General features: G+C 40.0%; 1 protein-coding gene and 1 long non-coding RNA gene across 3 annotated transcripts in view; one reads left to right on the forward strand and one right to left on the reverse strand.

Moving 5' to 3' along the window:
* The window catches only part of OCA2 (OCA2 melanosomal transmembrane protein), a 313,888-nt gene that overhangs the window by 232,886 nt on the left and 59,053 nt on the right, over window positions 1-21,949 (forward strand). For both annotated transcript variants that reach the window (XM_045005021.1, XM_045005030.1), the window contains exon 22: window positions 16,223-16,316. In XM_045005021.1, the coding sequence (XP_044860956.1) occupies window positions 16,223-16,316 (94 nt within the window). The remainder of the gene's footprint in view (window positions 1-16,222; window positions 16,317-21,949) is intronic.
* Window positions 12,546-21,949, reverse strand: part of LOC123363728 — a 43,450-nt gene continuing 34,046 nt past the window's right edge. The window contains exons 2-5 of the long non-coding RNA XR_006576879.1: window positions 15,805-15,891; window positions 13,505-13,563; window positions 12,745-12,811; window positions 12,546-12,643 (exon numbers count right to left, since the gene is read on the reverse strand). This is a non-coding gene — a long non-coding RNA (uncharacterized LOC123363728). The remainder of the gene's footprint in view (window positions 12,644-12,744; window positions 12,812-13,504; window positions 13,564-15,804; window positions 15,892-21,949) is intronic.

The following is a 21,949-nucleotide window of genomic DNA, read 5'->3' on the forward strand; positions in this document are numbered from 1 at the left end:
GTATAGCTTCACTGTAGAGGCCACACACTAACCTGTCACGCAGGGCATCATTTAACATCTCCTTAAATTCACAGTGTTCTGCTAGCTTTTTAAAAATTGCTACAAATTGTACAACTGTTTCATCTTCCTTTTGGTCTCTTTTGTGGAACCTATATCTTTCGGCAATTACCAGTGGTTTTGGGGAAAAATGGGACCCCAGGATTTCCACAATGTCACTGTAAGATTTAGTCGCTGGCTTAACAGGGTCTAGTAAGCTGCGTAGCAGGGAGTAGGTTTTAGCCCCTACAACACTTAAGAATATTGGCACCTTCTTCGCTTCTTTAATGTCATTTGCAATAACAAAAAGCTCAAAACGCTCAGTATACACATGCCACTACTCTATATTCTCATCAAAAGGTTCCAGTGGCCTGGTCAGAGTAGCTATGATTTTTAGTTTCACTTTCACAGTCAGTGCAAACAAGCAGCTTTTTTGTTTGTTTGTTCTTTACCTTGACTTCTACTTCCTTCTGTTACTGGAGCAGCACCGGAATCCCACCCTCGTTGCCCCCAAGGATATAACAAGTGGCAGCCGGTTTAGGAAGAAATCCCTTGAGGCCAGACAGCTAACAAAACTACCATTTTATTTACAGACACAGAGCTCACCCAACCGGCCGAAACTGGCTGGGCTATCCCCTAATAATCTAACTCAGTTGCCATAGGAACAAAAACCATGACAACCAAATACACAAGTTTGATGTAGTAGGAATGTATTGGTCATATAGTTTGCCGCTGAACTCAACATGATGTTTAAAGGTTAGCATAAAGATATTTAAATTGTCTGTTACTTTTATTACATTCTGAACAGAAAGACCATTGTCCTATAGCAAAGAGGATATAGAATTATTGGATGAAGCCATTTTATCTTTCCTCTCTAGTTTGCCTGCTTTATCCCCCCCATTCAGAATGCATCTTTTTAACTCTATTAAGCATGAATTTGTTCCAGGAAGACATATATTCATTGTATTTGTATTTTGGGGTAGTGAGAGAGGTGCAGGAGCTCGTTATTTTGGGTGTCTACTTTAGTTTTTTTTCTTTCAAATTTAACAACTTTCTCTGCCAAGAATTAAGTAATTTATGCCTTTCTTCTTTTCAGATGTGAATTTTATGCATTCTCCCCTTAAGGTTGCCTTCAGTGCTTCCCATAACATTATAGTAGAGGAGATTGTATTTGTATTTTCCTTCAATAAGTTGATAATTGATGTTGCAATCATTTGAAGAAATTTAGAGTCTCTAAGTAAATGTGTGTTTAACTTCTGACTTGAGGCTCTTGTAGCACTATGGCACAAGTAGAATTGTGCAATTCTTGTAGAATCTATGTGAAGAGAAATTAGAGAAGTGGTGGGCAACCTGCGGCCCATGGGCCATATGTGTCCTATCAGGGTAATCCACTGGCAGGTTGCCAGACAGTGGTCCGTGGCTCTCCATCCCAGCCAATGGGAGCTGTGGGAGGTGGCGGCTAGCACGTCCCTGTGGCCCACACCGCTTCCCGCAGCTTCCATTGTCCAGGAACGGTGAACCCCAGCCACTGGGAGCTGCTGGTGACCATGCAAATGTAAAAACACAGTCTGTTGGCATGCCAGCAGATTACCCTGATGGGCCGCAGGTTGCCCACCAGTGGATTAGAGCATGATCATAGATGATGATGCTACCAGCTTACATCTCCAGACATGCAGGAGATAGCACCTTATATACAGAGGTGAAAGTAAGTCAGTATGGTCTGGTACGGTGTACCGGCAAGAGCTGGTATACCGCCGACCATACCAGCAGGGGGCAGCTTCCCCAAGCTGGCGATTTAAAGGGCCTGGGGCTCCTGGCAGTGGCTTGAGCCCCAGGCCCATTAAATTGCCGCCAGAGCCCTGCTGCTGAAGCCCCCAGGTAGGAGCGGTAGCCGGGAGCCCCATGGCTTTGGTGGTGGTTTAAAGGGCCTGGGGCGCCACGCTGCCGCATCCACAGCAGAACCCCTGGCCCTTTAAATTGCTGCCAGAGCCCCGCTGCCGGAGCCCTGGAGCTCCAGCGGCAATTTAAAGGGCCTGGGGCTCCCCACAGCAGCCGGAGCCCTGGGCTCTTTAAATCGCTACCAGAGCCCCGTTGCCAGAGCCCTGGGGTAGCGGTGGTGGCCCGGGGCTCCAGCGGCAATTTAAAGGACCCGGGGCTCTGCTGTGGTAGTGGCGGCTGGGAGGCTTGGGCCCTTTAAATCACTACCAGAGCCCTGGGCCACCGCCGCTACCCCGGGGCTCCGGCAGGGGGGCTCTGGTGGTGATTTAAAGGGCCAGGGGCTCCAATGCAGTAGTGGGAGCCCCGGGCCCTTTAAATTGCCACCAGAGCCCAGCTGCCGGAGCCCTGGGGTAGCGGCGGTAGCCCAGGGCTCTGGCAGTGATTTAAAGGGCGCAGGGCTCCCACTACTGTCCCTGGCTCTTTAAATCGCCATCAGAGCCCTGGTGATTTAAAGGGCCCAGGGCTCCCAGCCGCCGCTACCACAGACGGGGCCTTGGGCCCTTTAAGTCTCGATTTAAAGGGCCCAGGGATTCAAAGGCCATGCCTTTTCCGGTTGAGGTCCCACCTATTCCGGTTGAGGCCCCGACTCCCTGCTCAGGACTCTGGCATACCAGTAAATCCTTTAAATTACTTTCACCCCTGCTTAGATATCATAAATAAATCTAATCTGGAATAGGATGCATGAGGTGGAGAAATATGCGTAGTCATGCTTCATAGGATGCTTCAGTCTCCAAGTATCCAGTAGTCCAATATCCTTCAGTAGGGATAATGGATGGTGTGCCAACAAGTTCTGAGATTTTCATCTAAAGCACTGCGCTTTGTCTATGATATCATCCATGACAGCATTCCAATTTCATCCTAATAACACTGGGACATCAGCTCTGCTGGAAAGAAAATCAGATATTTTGGCAAGAAAGGGTGTATTTCCATCATTAGGATTATATACACGCTCCAGAATTAATCTCATAGTATTGAAAATGTCTCCAATTATTACGAATCCGCCCTCCGGCTTTTACCATGACTGAATAAATTGAAAAGTTAGGCTCTTGTGGATTAGTATCACTACCCCCCTGCTTCTGGAGTTGAAAGAGGAGTGATAGTCATGTCCTACCCACAGTTTTTTAATTCTGTCTACATCTTCATTCCTTTAATTGGTCTCCTGAAGGAAAACTATCTGACATTAGTTTGATTTTAAGTGCCCCAAACTTTTGATTTTTTTGTAGGATTCATTAAGCACCCCTACTTACCAGGAACAAAACTTAATAGCGTTCATGAAAAATTAGTGATTGTTCAGCTGCTCATTGATGCCCAGTAGATTGAAAGCCTTTGCATGTCTTTTTCTATTAAGAAAAACAAACAAAAATCATACACCACCCACCTTATCTTTAACATCGCAGACTGCTAATACAATCATGTTCAGATCCCAGATGGCATATGCCTAAACCCACCCTTGCACCCCCCCATATGAATTAATTAGGAATCTCCCAGAAATATACCTATATTTACCAAAATATGAATGTATGCCAAGTATATAAATGAATGAAACTTATTGCTTCAGAGATATGAATGCATAAGTAGTAGCATATAGTATATAAATGTTAATATGCACATGGTATATAAATAGTTACCTCACTAGATTAATGGAAAAAAGTGACAAATGATAATGTGTGCAAACAAATATGAATATATTATTACTATATACATATGATAAATACATAAACTTTTAAGTATGGATAGAAATGTAAAATTACAAGTGTCCGTACAAAGTGATACAGGTAGTCACAAATAATACTCAAATAAATAATTATGAATATATTAGCTTCATGTATATATTATAAATATATAAATCAACATGCATATAGTTATAAATATAAGTGCATATAAGGAAAGGAGATAAGAGTAATATAATTACTGTGAATGTATAGATATTTTTATATTGGCTTATCAATATATTGAAAATATTGATTCTCAAGCTATACTAAATATCTTGCATGTCACTACTAACTATACTCTAAACACTACTAAAATATCAAATATGTCAAATACTGCCTGGTTTTCCCAATCACAGGTTCCTTTTCTTCAGGGCTATACTCTCCATTTACTTTTCCTTTATGAGAGGATCATGCAGTTACCCTTAGTGAGATCTGGTCTCAAATCTAATACTGCTTGCCAAGCAGCCAAAGGAGTATTGAAGTATTTCACAGAATCTGTCATCTTCATTATGAAAATGGCTGGATATCTGAGGCTGTATTTAATAGCTGATGCTCTGAGAGCTGCTTTGATGCCATTAAATGATGCTCTCTTCTTGCTTAAATTTACAGAGAAGTCTGGAAACAAAGAAAATATAAAATCATCATTCATAAGTGTCCCTTTTTACCTAGTAGTAGACATAACTTTGTTATTACATCTTAGCAATTGAAAAATGACAGGTCTGGGGCTATTGTACTCTCTCCTTCTGGCCCCTGCCACTCAATAAACCCTTTCAATCTCCAGGGGAGGCAAACTGGATCCAATCCCAGTACCTCAGAGAGTGTGTTCTGGAGAAAGCTAATCATGATTTTTCCTTCCAGCCCTTCAGGGATGCCTACTAACCACAAATTATTCCTGTGTGATCTGTTTTCAAGATTTCCTGTGTCTCCTCAAGACTGCTTAGTCTTTGCCTTAAGAAAGCATTCTCCCTTTTAACCTTCTTCAGTTCTATGGCAGTTTTCTGTAATTTATTCTCTAAATAGGTCAAACGTGCTTTGACTTCTCCCACATCTTTAGAGAGCTCATGTATATCTTAAGATAAAAGATCAAATATAGTAGTTAGAAAGTCCTTCATAGCTGCAAAGTCCTGTCTGAGAGACTATTGAGTTTCCTTGACATTAGCTTTCTTTGGAGACTCAAGCTTGGGTCATTTAGGGTATTTCTACACTGCAATTATACACTCACAGCTGGCCCATGTCAGCTGACTTAGGCTTGCGGGGCTTGGGCTAAGGGACTGTTTAATTGCAGTGTAGACATTTGGGCTCAGGCTGCAGCCTAAGCCCTGGGACCCTCCCGCCTCCAGGGTCCTAGAGTCCAGGCTCCAGCCTGAGCCCAAACATCTACACAGCAATTAAACAGCCCTTTAGCCTGAGCCCCTGACCCTGAGTCAGCTGGCACAGGTTAGCCACGAGTTTTTAATTACAGTGTAGACATACCCTCAGTGTTTCTATTTTTCCTAGCAGGATCCCTAATAACACAACAAAAATGGTCCCTCTCTTCTAATTAGTAAATTTCTGACAGAAGGTTGTAGTTTAGGTACCCAGGAGCCCTTAATTGATTAGGTTTAGTGCGTAGGGGAGCCATCTTCTCTACAGGTCACGTAACTCCCACCTAGGATAACCAGATAGCAAGTATGAAAAATCAGGACGGGGTGGGGGACAATAGGCTCCTATATAAGAAAAAGCCCCGAATATCAGGACTGTCCCTATAAAACTGAGACATCTGGTCACCCAACTCCTCCCCAGACTGATGAGTTTAACAGTTGCCCTTATTTCAGGTTAATTGTAAGAAACAATAGTGGCCTCTAAGTCAAAGGCACACCCAAGACCAATCAGGAATTCTAAAATGATTCAGGCTGAGAGGTTTCAACAGGGGATTGTTTTGGAGGTAAGTGTGTGTGAGAGAGAGAGGCACAGCACAGCAGTGACAACACAGGGACAGGAGCAAGAAAGAAGCAGAGAGAGAGAAAGTCAAGCCGAGGCAGCCTGGAAGTACAATAATGTGGCCCCAAGATAAAGCTAAGAGAAAATGCTTTTTGAATGCACAGTGCTGGCTGGAAAGGCAAGGTTGGAACAGCAAATAAAGGAATTGTCTCCTGCAATTTTATTCCTCCTATGTTCTGAGAAACATGACTTTGTACATTCCTTGTAAATACACGAGATTACATTAAAGAAAATACCAGACTCTGTGTCAATTTCTACTTCCAGCTGGAGCACCTGCAAGGTCCAGAGTTTTGACTAACTGCTTGGGTAATATTACTAAATCTTTCACATGGTCATAGCTGAAGATTGGATTACTTGAAGATAAATTGAAAAGATTTTAATAAATAAAATGTTGAGTAACCAATGATAAAATCTATGGTATTTAATGGCAATTACATTGTCATTTTAAATGCAGAAATTATTTTTTTCAGTTAAACACCCTATTAAAATTGATCTATTAATTAAGGATGAAAGGAAAAATCAAAAACACAAGACATTTCCCATAAATTAAATCCCACACATCAGAATCTTTGATTACTCCACAAATAAAAATAAAGCAGAGAGAGAAAATAACATGAAAATATTCCCCCAAAGGAATGATAATATTCTGTTTTAAAAGAATAACATACAGATGAAAGCTTTTTCTTCCAGACTTATGTAGATTTTTATATTGTCCCCTACTTTAGTATCTGAGAGTCTCCAAAACATTTAACAATAGAAATAACAACCATTTCTCTTTCGCCCTTCCCAGCTTGTAGGAGAAATAGGTTGCTTTGTTTACAGGTTGGTGTGTGAGGGAGCATGGGTGCTTGGTGCCTTTGTGTATGTGTTTTTGAAGAGTCTTGTCACTTAAGAGTGTGAATTCCACAATCTTGGTGCATCTACTATGAAAGTCGCTTCTTCTGCACTCAGAAGCATCCTATTATTAATGTCAGTGTCATGGCAACGGTAGAATGTTGCTGTCATTGGAAGCTGGGGCCACTAAGAGTGAGGTGTTGTGTCAGGTGGCTACAATCAATCCATAAGGGGTTTCAAAATCGGAATTGAGACCTTGAACTGCACAGCATTTTATTTAAAGACAGTTGCAACAAACAACTTTTAAAATACTCTTCACCAATCCCAAATACAAACACCATAGTTTTAACATGATTCTATATATGTATATTTTGGGTTGAGGGACAAATATTTGAAATTTTTTTAAAAATTGCCCTGTCAACTATACATAGAGGCAGAATCAATAGTTTGTGGATAGGATGAAGGGTAATCTACTTGTTCTGTATCCATGGGGTTTCATATTTACTGCATTGTGCATCTTGTGTTTTTAAAAGGGTCCTATGTCATGATATAAAGAAAGGAAGAATAGTTTAATGGTTCAGCTCTGAACTGATTTAGTAAAGAATCTACAGAAAATGTAACACTAATTTGATGCTATTTACACTGTGGATGAAATTAAAGTACTGCAGTACCTTTACTTGTACTAATGATTTTTCTCTTTGTGGAAAGCAATTATTTGCTATGCAAGCTTTGCAAATTAGTAATAGACTAATGATTGGAGGACAGCACAGCTGGCATTTTGGATTCCTAAAACACAAATGTAGGTTTATTTAATTGTATTTATTTTCTTAATATATTTACTTGTCATGAATCTCAGCATGTCCTTTGCTTGAAGCTTGTACTGTCTATATTTCAGATTATTGTGAGCATTTAAACACATTGTCTTGTATTGGTGACACACTGAAATAAGAGAGTGAACTGATCTACAATATAAAACTGGCAACTACATTCAGCTTGAATGTCCTGGGGACTTCTAGCCCGAGCAGAGGGGGAAGTAGTATCATGCTTTTAAATTCTATTGCAGCAGAAAACACTTAATCTTTCCAGATCCCTCACTCTGCTGAGGTAGCCTTTTCCTAGATCTGGCCCCTGTTTTGGAAAGTCACTGACAACAGCTGGTGCTGCTGGTAGGAATATTGAAAAATCAGTGGAGGGAGAGGAAACAGGAAAAACCTTATCCAGGCAGTGATTGAATCATGGTCATAGCGACAGTGCTATCAGGATTCAAGCATAGTTTTGCTGACCAGTATAGAAAGGCATTCTTTTTATAACCATTTTACTACTATGCTATTGAGAGTATTCATGCATAATATGTAACATACCACAAGGTTTCAATAGTAGAGGGGTCATGGCCAGCATGTTGGTCATAACAACAGGAGTTATAGAAGCATTTTAAACAAAGAACCTGAAACATGGCTGATTCGAGGATCAAGTTGAAAGTCCTGCTTTCTGAGTTCAGTTGGCTGAAGTCCCAGCTTCTGAGTCATAGAATTATGAACAACAAAAAATGTGTAAAATGTTGGTGGTCTACAATATTAAAGGCTTTCAGTGGAATGAGCCTTCATTTCAGGTGCATAAATGGATAAAATACCAGGGAGTAGACCAGGGATGGGTAAACTACAGCCCGCTGGCCACATGCGGCCCTCCAGCCAGTTTAATCCAGGCCTTGAGCTCTTGCTGGGGAGCGGAGTCTGGGGGGCATGCCCTGCTCCCACACTCCAGCCAGGGAGTGGGGTTGGAGGCCACTCTGTGCGCCTGGGCTGAGGCTCACAGAAGCAGCAGCATGTCCCCCCTCTGGCTCCTACATTTAGGGGCAGCCAGGGGGCTCTACGTGCTGCCCCTGCCCCAATCACCACACCCGCAGCTCCCATTGGCCGGGAGCTGCAGGGGCGGCACCTGCAGATGGGGCAATGGGCAGAGCTGTCTGGCTGCACATCCACATTGGAGCTGGACAGGGGACATGCCGCTGCTTCCAGGAGCTGCTTGAGGTAAGCACTGTCTGGAGCCTGCACCCCTGACCCCCTCCCGCACCCCAACACCCTGCGCCAGCCAGGAGACCCCTCCTGCACCCTGAACTCATTTCTGGCCCCACCCCAGAGACCGCACTCCCAGCCAGAGCCAGAGCCCCCTCCTGCACCCCAGCCCCAATTTCGTGAGCATTCATGGCCCACCATACAATTTCCAGATGTGGCCCCGGGCAAAAAAGTTTGCCCACCCCTGGAGTAGACTATTGATATTATCCCCATTGATAGTGCTGCATTTCTATTTCAGTGCTATGTAAGCTGCCTTTTCTGAGAGATGTGTCTGTTGTTGTCTCAGATTTCATATCTTGATGTTATAGATGTTTACATTAGAGAGAGACGCTTACTGGTTTGTTCACAGCGGGAGATAGTAAAGTAATGCACAAAGGATCTGCCGCAGCCTGCCTTGTGTCCCTCAAGCTCAAGCTTGTGAAACAACAGAACTACACTTTTTCTTGCATAGCAGAAATTTTGATTGCTGATTTTCCCACAACCCCAACAATTAAGGTTGAGTCCTGCAATACTTACTTACTTACACAAGGTGGCCTCATGGAAGTAGTGAGACTGCTGCTAAGTGCATAAGTGTTTCAGAATCAGGCCCCTAGTGTGCATGTAATTCAGTCTGGGAACGTTAGCTAAAACATTTAATTTATCTGCATGTTTTCCTGTAGACTCCATGCACAGATAAAAATGTAATCCACTCAGGACCTTGATGCAGAAACATGGTACCCAAAAGATATTGTTAGAAAAAATATTTCGTTTTCATGACTGAAATCTCTTATAGTAATTCATATCCATGTGCTGTAACCTGTAATGCTCATCTTGGGTTTGTACACCGAAGTAGCAAGTTGGGGTAAGAGCACAGAAAGAGACCTAACTAATTTAAGTAAAGCTCTTCTAAGATTCCAGAGCCAGGCTTAGTTGAAGTCAGATATAATCATGAAACAAATTGTGATTATTTCCCTCCCCCTCCCGACTGCTGGTTGTTTTCAGAACAATTAGTAAGGATAAAAATCTTTCAAGTCGATGATTTAATTTTTCATGCCCCTCCAGCTCTTTATTGTAAAAAAAAAAAAAAAAAAAAATGTTGCTGGTGATTTTTAATTTTTTAGTGCACACAAACTATACAAATAAAAGTATACAAGATCAGGAATGCAGTTTCATAAATGCATGTCAACTGATTCTGCTTAAAGTGGCAAATTTGAATGGGTCTTTTGTGAAACATAGAAAGTTAGCTAACCTATGTGATGGCTGTCTATTCTAGGGCTAATAAGAACCTTCATTTAATGTTAACTTCTGTAGCCAGATTTGTGAGACCAGTTTATTGTATGTAGGAAACTGAATGCATTATGGCTGTTTAACCTTACACATCACTTTGCCTATTTTGAGGTACACCGAGAATATTTTGCTTCAAAAGTGAGTGGGAAGCCTGAACCAGAATTTATTAAATGAGAATTTTGTTTAGATAATATAAGCAAATACTCCTACCCTCTTGTCACGTGAATTGAACCGACATCCACTCAATGGAACTACCCAATCTGGCGTACCAAACCACATGTCTGGTCACCCTCACAGAGGTACTAATTCTTAGTCAGCTGGGAAGAAGAAAGCAAAGGCTGGGCATACTTAGAATTCATTTAAATATGTGGCTTTTGTTTCTGAATCATTCTTAATTGTGTTATCCTTGGCCAAAACTGTCAATTTATTTTCTTGTACTTGGGGCTAATCCAGGCTTTTACATTCCATGTAGGAATATTTATCTGAGCACACAAACAGAACTGACATTTGAGGACCTTAAATGCCTTGAAAAGTAGATCAGAAATATCATATTTATCACCAAATATCCTGCAAAGAACTTTTATCTTGTTTCTGCATAATGACTGCACAAAACTAAAGCAGTTCTAAAATGAGTCTATTCTATTTTATTTTTGTAGGTTCTTATACGGCCCTTACTCCTTCCTGCAGTGCATTGTGACTAACATCTGTTATGCGTGGTTAATTCTCTCATCCTCTTCCAAGGGGAAGAAGAATGCATGCAATATAGTGTTTTGATTTGGTAGGATTTTGTTTCTGTTTTAATGTACATGCTGCCAGGTTGTAGCACACCTTGCACTTGGAGAGGAAGTTGTTTGGGTTTATAATGGCCCTTAGTTTCTGTGGGAGTTCATTCCACAATCTCAAACTAGCTCATGAAATAGCTCTGTCTCATGCACAGATGAGCTTTATCTTTGTGGTAGAAAGTTCCATTGTGACTGAGGAGTGGAGTTGTCAATCACGATCTTCATCCCAGAGCTTTACGCAACATTTTACATATTCTGGGCCTGGTCCATGAGGTGCCTTGAAGATAATGACTGAGACTTTGAACTTGACTCAATATTCTATGGAAAGCCAGTGTCAATAGTGGAGGACAGTTCTGATGTACTGCTGCATTCTGTATTAGTTGGAATTTCCTACAGGGTTGACAGCTTCATGACCAGATCTATAACAATGCTGTAGTCCAGCTGAGAGATGACAAAGACATTTATAACTGAGGCCAGATCCAGCAGGATGAGATGGAATCTCCTAGCCAACTGGATATGGTAAAAAGCATTACTTGCAGATGCTGCTGTGTGAGAGCTTAGTATCAGTGAGGAATTCAGGAGTGTTCCTAAACTACAGACCAAATCAACTAATTTTGAGTCTTCACCTTCAACCAGAGGAGACTGCACTGTAGCTGCAAACACATCAAAGTTCTTTCCTCTCTCCCCCAGCATAACCTCTGTCTTGCTTAAATTCAGCATCAGTCTGTGAGCTGACCTCATCCAGTCACTTAGCTATCTTGGTGCTAGTGGTATAGTCATATGTGGTGAGGGAGAGGGAGACCTGTGGGTCATCTGCATATTGTTGGCACTTAAGTCCATGCCATGTAACCAGATCAACTAGTGGTTGCATATAGATGTTGAATAGGGCCAGTGAGAGAATTGATCTTTGTGGGACTCCACAAGTGAGAGGTCTAGTAGTGGAGGTACAGTTTCCCATCACTATTCTTTGGCTGTGACCCTCCAGGAAGGTCTTAAGCCATTTTAACACATTCTCTCTGCCACTGCTTTCAAGGTGTACATTAGTATCCCATGTTTGACAATGTCAAATACTGTAGGTAGGTCCAAGAGGATAAGAACGAATTTCCACACACCATCCATTGACAGCAGGAGATCATCCATCAGTGCCACTAAAGCTTTTTCAATTTCATGTCCTAGCCTTAATCCAGATTGTGCTGGGTCTATTAGCTTCAATATTCACTTCAATTATATGAGTTTATGGTTGGCCTTTGGCTAGAATCTCTAAAAGGTTTTTGAGCAATAGAATGATAGATGTATTTGCTTTACTGAAGTCTGAGTTTTTCCAGGTCAGTTATTTCATAAATTTCCTTTGTCTCTTAGAGTTATGGATAAAGCCCAGGTTGAATGTTTTTACAGTAACTTGAATTTACAGAAATCTAAATTTCTGGCCTATTTATTTTAGGTTTTGTATGTTTTGAACTGTACCTCCTGTGAATGTTTGGGAGGAAATTTAGGGCAATATTTTTAGCATAAAAGTTAAGAGGGCCTTTTAAATGTAATGTTTATTAATTATTATTTGAAGTACTCTAGTGCCTAATTCTAATTAAACCACACGAACACAGAGAACAACAACAACAAAAAACCAAACTAACCCAAAGCCAAACAAATGAAAATAACCTTCCTACTTTCAGATAATATTTAAGATGATTTCCCCCAACTTAACCCCACTTTTGGAAATAAATTCATTGTAAAGGCAGAAACTCTTTTTATAATGCCTCATAATGCTTAGGCATTATTGCAGCTCCTATGCAGTATGTAAAATCTCCCACTATTTGGTGATCCCTACAGTACTTAAATACAACAGTGAGACATGAGGATATTGTTAACCGTTTCTTTAATCTGAAGGAAGATGAAGATTCATCATGTTACAGTAGCATTGTTTTTGTTGTCTTCTTTTGGTGGTGGTATTTGGCAAAGAAATATGCTGCAATCAAAGCAGAAATCTCTTGTGAAAATGTTTGGGGACAAAAAACTAGTGATTAGTTCAAATTGTTATGGAATTAAAAATTCTTTAAGCTTACCCACCTGATTTCTTTCCTCTCTATTTGCTTTTGGATCTATTTCTTGTGTCTTGCCCTTCTTGTAACATCTTCTACCAGTATACATGTAAGACACAAGTTTGATTTCATATCTCTAAATAAATATTTCTTAATGCATTTAGAGTCAGAGATGGAATGAGAAAACTAACTGAGAAGTTGATGGATGCCCTCAAATGACAGATACTATTTAGTTTGGGGATACACTTCTGACGGTTCGGTACCAATTTTTTTGTCGTGCTGCACTGTCATTTAGCTTTTCTCTCTACTCTGAAGTAGTATGTGTGTCACTTTGTGGAGGAGAGAGGCAATGCAGCAAATCAGTCTTGGTGCCACTAGTAGAATACTCCATGGTGTTATAACTTTAGGCCCTGATACAATGAAAGAATCCATGTGGGTGCATGCTTGCCCCTCCAGGCAGTCCCAGTGACATCAGTGGAATTCCTGGTGGGCATAAATGACCCTCCCCATATGGATTCCTTTGCAGAATCAAGGCCTTAACAGTGGGGTGAACAGCTTACCTTATTTTCCTCCATGAAACTATTAGAGATTTGGAAATTCTAAGACCAGAAAGGACCATTGTGATCATCTAGTCTGACTCTTGTGTAACACAGACTGCAGGACTTCCCTGAAATAATTCCTTTTGAACTAGAGCATATCTTTTGTCACTGAGAGCAGCAAATGTGGGAAATGGAGAGAAGTTAAGGGATTGTAAAGGAGGTATAACAAAAAAAGGTATGTTTACTTACTGTTTTTCAAAGCTATTCCTTCATGGTGCAGAAGCAGAGAAAAGAAAACCAGTATGGAACTATAAAATTTAATATAAAAGAAAAGCAATCCCAAGTGAAAGAGGGAAACATACTCATAGGAAAAATGTGATAATTAAAACACAGAAAAACACAATCCAGGGGGGCAGTAGCAAGGAAATAATTCAATTTAAATGAAAAGAGATGAAAGATGGTGGAGCTGAAGAAGCATATACAGACTTGTGAAAAAATTTAACTTTCTAGGTGCAAGGAAAGTTAGTTTGCTTTTTTGCAGAATCACCAAATTGTGATTTGGGATTATCCTCTTTCTGTTTAAAGCCATGCACTGGGCTAGGTTTGAAAGTGTTTTTTCTAATTGCACTATTTTGCACAGGTTGGGTCCTTGTTATAACCCCATGATGAATGTACAACAGCAATGCAGGGCCCAGAGTAGGAAGAATGGTTCTAATATAGAAGGAAGCTGGACTGGAATAAGAAGACCTGGTTTCAGTTCCTGGCTTAACCACAGACATGCTATAGGATTTTGGATGAGACATTTAATCTAGTTTGTGCCTCAGTTCCCCATCTATAAAATTTCCTACCTTCCACAGTTGTTGAGACGATAAAATCCATTAATATTTGTGAGGTACTTAGATAGTATCATGATTAAGACTATATAACTACTTAGCTAGTGATCCTGAGGCTCTTAGCAGTGAATCCCCATCACTTGTAGCGTCTTCAGAATGCAGCAGCAGCATGCTAGCTTGGTGGCTTGAGTGTGATCTTATTATGCTCACCCTGTGTTCCTCATTGCCTGTCAATGAAGGCCTGGGTCACCACTGTTTTATTCTTGTCTTATTCTGCTATAACTCCACTGTTGATGTAACACTGGAGTGGAGTAGCGTAGCAGGCAATCAGGCCAAGGTGGCATATTGAATAATTTGGTCATTTGGTTGCTAAATCTCTTAATATTTTATTAATTGTACTTTATTTATTACCTGTTCCAATCCGTTTCTTATCTTCTTTAAAAGAAAAAGCATAAATCTTCCCCCAAGGTTATTTTTAATAGAATCCCTCTTGGCCCCATATTTTTTACCTTCACACACTCATACCCCTCCATTATTTTCCCATACCTGAACCCCACAGTTTTGTTTTACTTGAATGTGAAGAGGGTATTTTATTGTATTGTGTTTTAGACTATATGTAATGTTGTTCCTGGGTAATCTGGGATGTGGAAAGCTACGTGAACAAAATAATTCTTCATGATAGAAAGTTTGCAGGCTTAGTCACTGCAATCTCCAGACACAGCATATTAATATTTGGAAAATCATGTGACTGTCTTTCCCCAGCTCTGTTCTTTCATAAGCTGAGCTCTGGAGGACCCAGAATACTTACTGAGTCAAAACAATTAACCTCAGCATTAATTACCTTCTGATCTAGTTTTCTCAAAGTCAGACCAGTAAAATATCAGTACAGCAATGGGTAACTGGATCAAAATGTAAGAATGATCTTATGCCAGAGGGAGCACAGGGAAAATACATGCTTAGAACACTGGATTCCAAACATAGTGCCATTGGACACAACAGATGAGTTGCGCTACTATACTTGGAAAAAGCCCTATATTAGAAGGCTGCCCCTTTTGCTCAAAATATAATTTAGAGAAGAGAATGCTGAAAGTACTGTAATTTTCCCAGCAATGCTCCAGGCCAGATTTATTGGCAAAGGACACCAGTTATGACTGGTAGAGTCAGCTACAAAACTTTTATGGAGTTCAAGCAGGCCTTCCCAACTTAAAGCTTTGGATAATGAATTGGACTGTTTGGATACCTGAATAATTTATTTCTTTATGTGAAATGGAGGGATTAGAAATGGAATGGGAGAAGGTCAACTACTTGAAAGAATTGGAGAGGAACAAGATCTAGTGTGTACTTCCCCCTCAAAGGTACACACATTTTAAAAATACAGCACAATACTTTGGTATCTCTTGAGGGAGAGGTATAAATTGGTATACCACCTTGACTATTGAAGTTATACTGGTTTACGCGAGCTGATGATCTGATCCAGGGGTTTTAAAGAGACAGGACATTTGCAGTTAACTATTTATAAACTGCACCTCCTTGGTACTGAAATTCCACCTTAGTAGAGACACTATGAACAACATCTGTTCTGACCAGTCTGCACCCTATTTCAGTTTTTTTTTAAATCACGAATTTTATGTATGTTTAAAAAAGAGATGAAAATGTAAGAGATTAATTTGCCAATCTCATGTACACACAGAAGAAATGCATCCGTTTTCTTAGTACCTTCAATCAATAGTTCAACATATTGTTGCAGAAATGTGCTTCCTTTCCTGTACTTCCTCCTCTTCATTTTATCCTGAGGGCACCTCTCTGTTTATAAAACCAATAATCAGAAAGTTTCTCTGAATACAGGTCATTGGTGTCATTTTGACTACATGGTGTTATGTTTCATTCCCATTCTCTTTGCTTGCTGGGAATCTGAGGATGATGTGAGGCTTAGCTATGAAAGCATTAAGCTATTTAGAGGCTGAGAGTTATTGTTGAGATGGCTTCCTTTCAGGTATATGCAAGAGAATTGATTTTTCTTTTCTAACCAGCAGATCTAAAGTCTTCAACCTAGACTAACTGAATGGAAAAGCAAAGGAAGAGTAAGAAGCAAAGGACAAATATAAACTGGCGTTAAATTTTTTTTGAATTACAGGTAATGGGACATTGATCGGAGCATCTGCAAATGTGGTTTGTGCAGGAATTGCAGAACAGCATGGCTATGGCTTCTCTTTCATGGAGTTTTTCAGGTACCTTTTTAGACTTGTTACTTTAAATTTCTGTTTAATTTTCCCTTCAATAAATGTATCCGGAAGCCTGATATAAAATCTGTTAAGTAATAGTCTCAGTTAACATTTAAAGATGTTAGACGAGAGTTGATAAGCAGTACATGGACCTACTGCAGTAAAACAAATTATGTCTTTATTGCTGGGATTAGTCAAGCATCACAAACATGGGCCTGCAGAGTTGTCAGATCTATACAATTCAGGTGGAAGTGGAGCTCCTCAAGGAAAAGAGAATCTGAAGATAAGATTTCAGAAAGTGCACCTGACTTCAGTTGGATACAAGACTTTGGCTTGTTAATTCTAACAGGAAGCTTGGTAGTTGGGCACTGCCTGGAAAATTTGGCATAAAGCCAGTGTAACTCCACTGAATTCAGTGAAGTTACACTAATGTAAAACTTGTGTAATGAAGCATCAGTCCCACTGCATTCACTTCTAAGCATTTCATTACGAGAAACACAAATGACTGAGAAGTTAGATCAGGGGTTCTTAAATTGTGGTCAGTGGACCATTTGCTGGTCACATGATGGTGGTTTCTTTTATTCATTTCTAGCTTCGTGTTACATTAATAAAGTTAAGATACATACAGGGCCAGACGTTAAGCTGGTGTCAGTCGGGGTTGGTGTAGAGAAAAATGAGAAACTCTGAAGTCATTGGAGCAACACTGATTTACATCAGCAGAGGATGTCTGGCTCAAATACTTTTAATTTACTTTTCTAGGTAACCAATCGCTGTAGCTACACTAACAATATTATGCCATCTTGAATGAGGGAGGGAGGTAATGGTGAACGGAAGGAGGTCATTGAGACAATCTGTATTAAAATATAGTCCAGAGAATGAAAAAGTTTGAGTTAAAGAGTGTAATGACAAGTTAGAGGTTGTCTAAGGAAAGTTAAGGGGAAAATGTACTAGTCTACTTATTTTTGGTGAAGGTCCATTGGAACTGGTGGCCACAGAGTACCTCTGAAAAGAAAATCTGGGGAAGGGGGAATAAAATAGATCTACTTTCTTATTTCAATTACAATGAATAGTACACAAACTGGGAGTTGAAAGTTTTTTTACTTTGATGATACAGAAAGTAGAAAGGCACATTAGAAATGGAGCAAGACGAAGGAGGACAGTAGAGGCCATGGTTGAAGCAAAGACTTGGCATTTCCTAGTGGACTGCCCCTAGTATTTTGTCTGAAACCCTCTACTGATATTAAAATGAATTTTTCAGTAGTTTGTTAAACATACTTTAGAATTATCGTAGCTCAGTGGTTTGAGCATTGGCCTGCTAAACCTAGGGTTGCGAGTTCAATCATTGAGAGGGCCATTTAGGGATCTGGGGCAAAAATCTGTCTGGGGATTAGTTCTGCTTTGGGCAGGGGGTAGGACTAGATGATCTCCTGAGGTCCCTTCCAACCCTGATATTCTATGAATTCATTTGTATATTGTAATCAACATCCCTGGTATCACTGGGTCATAGTCTGATACCCTTGCTCATACCGACTAGCAATTTGCTCCATAAATTGATCCCACTTAAGTGAGTAGGATTACTTGTGGAGCAAGGTTCTCCTCACTCTAAGCAAGAGTATCATAGTCTGGCTGTTGTGACTAAAAATGTAAAGAGTTACCAGTAAAAGAAGTATTTAACAATTTGAGCTACTCTGCACTTAATTTAACGTGGTCAGAAGGAGTTCAAGGGACTAAAACTGGCACTTATTTCATTTTGTCATTTGATATGTTTTCAAGTTCCTCCAGTCTTTAAGGTGCTGCTGGGAAGGGATTGATGGGAATTGGGAGATGAAGGACTAAAAATCAAGCCCAATTAAAGATTAAATCACAGTTGATTTAGCCAGAATACCATACTGGGTTTATTTTTTACCACTTAACTTGCATATTTGGAGCAGAGAATACAGTAAACTTCTTCTCATAATTTCTGGCCTTTATTCTTTTTTGTTTTTTTCTCTACCTCCCCATTCCTGCTGCTTTCCCTCATGCTGGTTCTGTGAAAGCTACCAAGCCTGGATGTGGCAGAAACCAGAGTTGAGACATTGGTAATGCTGATAAGAGAGCTGTAAATTTCTGACAAATCCCCAAACATGCTGCTGTTAGGAGAATTTGACCCAAACTATCCCTTTAGACCCTAACATCCACATTTTCTGATCATGAATTTCAGAAGGACATAATGCAAATCAGTCACAAATTTTCAGTTTCAGGACCTTTTTAGACTATATACTGTCTTACGCAACTAGGGTGATTGCTGGTACACTTTTAAGAAATTTATAAATGGGCACTTGTACAAAATAGGGTGATGTAGAAATGATGGGCTTATTTTGGATTGCTCTGTGCACATTTGCAGACATTCAGATTGTCCTTCTAGGATTTAGCTTTTCCATCAAGAATTTTGACTTTTTGATTAAAAATGAGAAACAGACAAATTTCCCTGGCTGGATTTCATCTCCATGGTGACCACATTCCTCCTACTTGCTGTGCCACCATGGCACTTCATGAGAGTCCATCCAGACGAGGAGTAGTCCAGCTGGGGATACTGGCCCATAGAGCAAAATGGGGGCTTGAAGCTCCTGAACTACAGTCTCTATGAGGCACCTTTTCCAAGTGACAATTTTGTAGCTGAAAACAAAAGTTTTCAGGTGTTCCATTTTTCAACAAAAAGTCAAAATTTTCCATGGAAAGTGTACATATGTCATGGGAAATTTAATTTACCCAAACACTAAATTTTCCATTGAAAAACAGTTTTGATGCAACTTTTTTGACCAGCCCTACTAATTATAACATTTCAAACTCAAAGAGAAACACTCAAGGCGAGGTTGAATCACTCTTCCCCTGAATGGTAGGATACTGGTGTTGTCAGGATCCACCCAGAGCCTTGCTGCCGCTGCTGTGCCTCAGAGCTTGTCTAGATGAATTGTTAGTGCACTGCAAGCCGGGGTACAAGTCTACCTCGCACTAGCATGCTGCACACTAATTGTCTGTGTGGACCCTGCTGCCACACACTAAAAATTCCCTAGTGTGCTTTGATCTACCTGGCTTTGAAACAGGACTAGGACAAAGTGCACTAGGAAACTTTTAGTGTGTGGCAGCATAGTCCGCCCGGACTAGTGTGTGTAGCAGGCTACTACGTGGTAGATTTACATGTGCACTAAATGTTCATCTAGACAAGTCCTCAGAGGGAAATATGCTACTCTCACTTACACCAGTGTAAACACAGATTCACATCAGTGGAGTTACTCCAGAGTTATATTGGTGTAACTGAGAATGGAATTTGGCTCGGAGTATTTTACTGGAACTGTATTTACAGAAGGAATGGCAAGACTGTTACAGATGAGGAATTAATTCACAGCTAAGATTCTGGCTTCTGCTCTCCACTTTTTGTATTTCTGTAGGATCATAGACTCTGGTAACCCCTCCCCCCTTCCCAATGTTTAAGTGCAGGTTAGTGGCACAAAGGAGGAATGCATGAATACCTACACATGCTATTCAGATGGAAGCTTGTCAGATAGAAGTAAAATAAATACTTTCAGAAGCTATTAACCATGAATTTTGTTTGGTTGCTCAAGTTTGTGGGCCAGATCATCAACTAGTCTAAATTGCCATACCTTAATTGACTTCAGTTGGAACTAAGTTGATTTACACCATCTACTGCTCTGATGCTGAAGATTGATTTTTCTGTATGATACACTTCACATCTGTAAGACTCAATGTTAACCTATTCCAATACCTTTCATACCATTAGAGATATAGTTTATTTTCCTGCAAATACAGAACTGGGCACTGTGATATATTTTCTAGTGTTTTATCCAGTCTAAATTTATAGTCTCTAGTGAACAAACTTCACCAATTCCTTGGAAGACATTTTAGAGTGCTAGTAGGAAGCTTTTCCTGGTAATTCTTCATTATATTCCATTACTCCTAGTTACATCAGTATATCAGAGTGGTCTCATCTGACCTTAAAAATCTAGGAATAGAATACTAAATAATTCTACTTCTCTATGGAGCTAACACACTTCCTAGATGTGTAGACTGTTATTGTGGCCTGTTTAACAGGGTGGCAGGACTTTGCTGTTAAACATCCTTGTTAACAGGTATCTAAAATCTGCAGGTAAATACTGAATGATTCCTGCTGAGTCACTGTGGCTCATTAAATCCAACTTGGATGTATGAGCATGGGAGAATCTCTCTTGAGAGAAGGAGCTAAGATTTTGGAGGAAAAGCTCAGAACAGCCAAGTTCAGGAAGGAAGCTTTGGCTGAGGTTTAGTTGTATTATTGTTTTAAGTTATTAATGAGGCTAATTAGCTGAAGGGGATTAATAGGGGAATGAGTTTGGACACTGACTCAGGATGTTGTACTCTGCTGAAGATGGGAAGGGAACTCAGCTCATCTGCATTATACCGAACACTTAGAAATTGTTTAGCCAAGCAATACTTATTTGCTTTTTAATGTTTCTTCCTGAGCAAATCTCTCATTTCAGTTTTTCTCTTTGAACTTCCTCCAATTTGGTAGTATCATTTGGGTAATATGGAGCCCAGGAATTAATATAATATTCCAGGTGCAGTCTCACTACAGCCATGTAAAGATAGTGTCTATATTTTTTCTTTGTTCATGACATGATATCTTTGCTTACAAATATCTAAATTACTCTGGCTTTTTCTGCAAGCCTTTACTATTTCAAACTCATGCCTAATTTCCTATACACTTTTAACCCTCATCTTAGTATGCATTTGCCCCAGATGTAATTGCTTGCATTTTCCCATAAACATGTCACCATAGGACGAAGACAGAAAAAAATATTAAAGTTTTGTGCAAAGTATTATATGAGTGGTGTGTGGATGGCCACAAGGATAAACATTACAACAGTTAATATACATACAGATGTGATGGGATGGAAAGCAGATAGATCAGGATACAGAGGGTGTCCTCTGTACAAGGTGAATGGTAAAAATCTGAAAACCTAATGAGCATAGTATTTCTGAAGCTAAGAGCAATTTTGTTTGGCCCTGTAGCAAAACACTACCATTGTCTGTGCTGAAAGATGTAATCAAGAAATCACAGATGAGTGATCAAGCTGTTTCAGAGAAAAAGAAAGTGGCAAAATGTACTAATTTTATTTCAGTCAGATAGTTGGTGACTGGGAATTTGGTCTAGTAGAGAATAGATTGGGTGAGAAGAATAAATAGAATAACTTTCTACAATTAAGTAATTATATGGATAACAATGATTTGGCATTTGAAGAAGAGATCCTGTAGGGAGGGACTGGCGTGAGCTCCTGGGGCCTAATTTAGAATTCATGGTAAAATTAAGTGGGTAAAAACATAGAAGTACTCACTATATTTTTGGCATGTTTTCCTATTCCTCTATTATTGTTATCCCTCATTATGGCATCTAGAATGCTAAATTAATATTCTTTAGCTTCACTGGGAGTAACAATAATTTTGAAGATATTTGAAAAATATTAGTTTATACTAATCATTTCAGAAACAAATTGTTTTATTAGTAGGATTTATCCCTGAGGGGTATACTTTATAACAAAAGTGGTTACAGTAGGATATCCCATTTATCCTTGCTGAAGAGCAGTGACCCATACAGACTGTGATGC

This window comes from Mauremys mutica, chromosome 1 (assembly GCF_020497125.1).
Source record: "Mauremys mutica isolate MM-2020 ecotype Southern chromosome 1, ASM2049712v1, whole genome shotgun sequence".
NCBI lineage: Eukaryota > Metazoa > Chordata > Testudines > Geoemydidae > Mauremys > Mauremys mutica.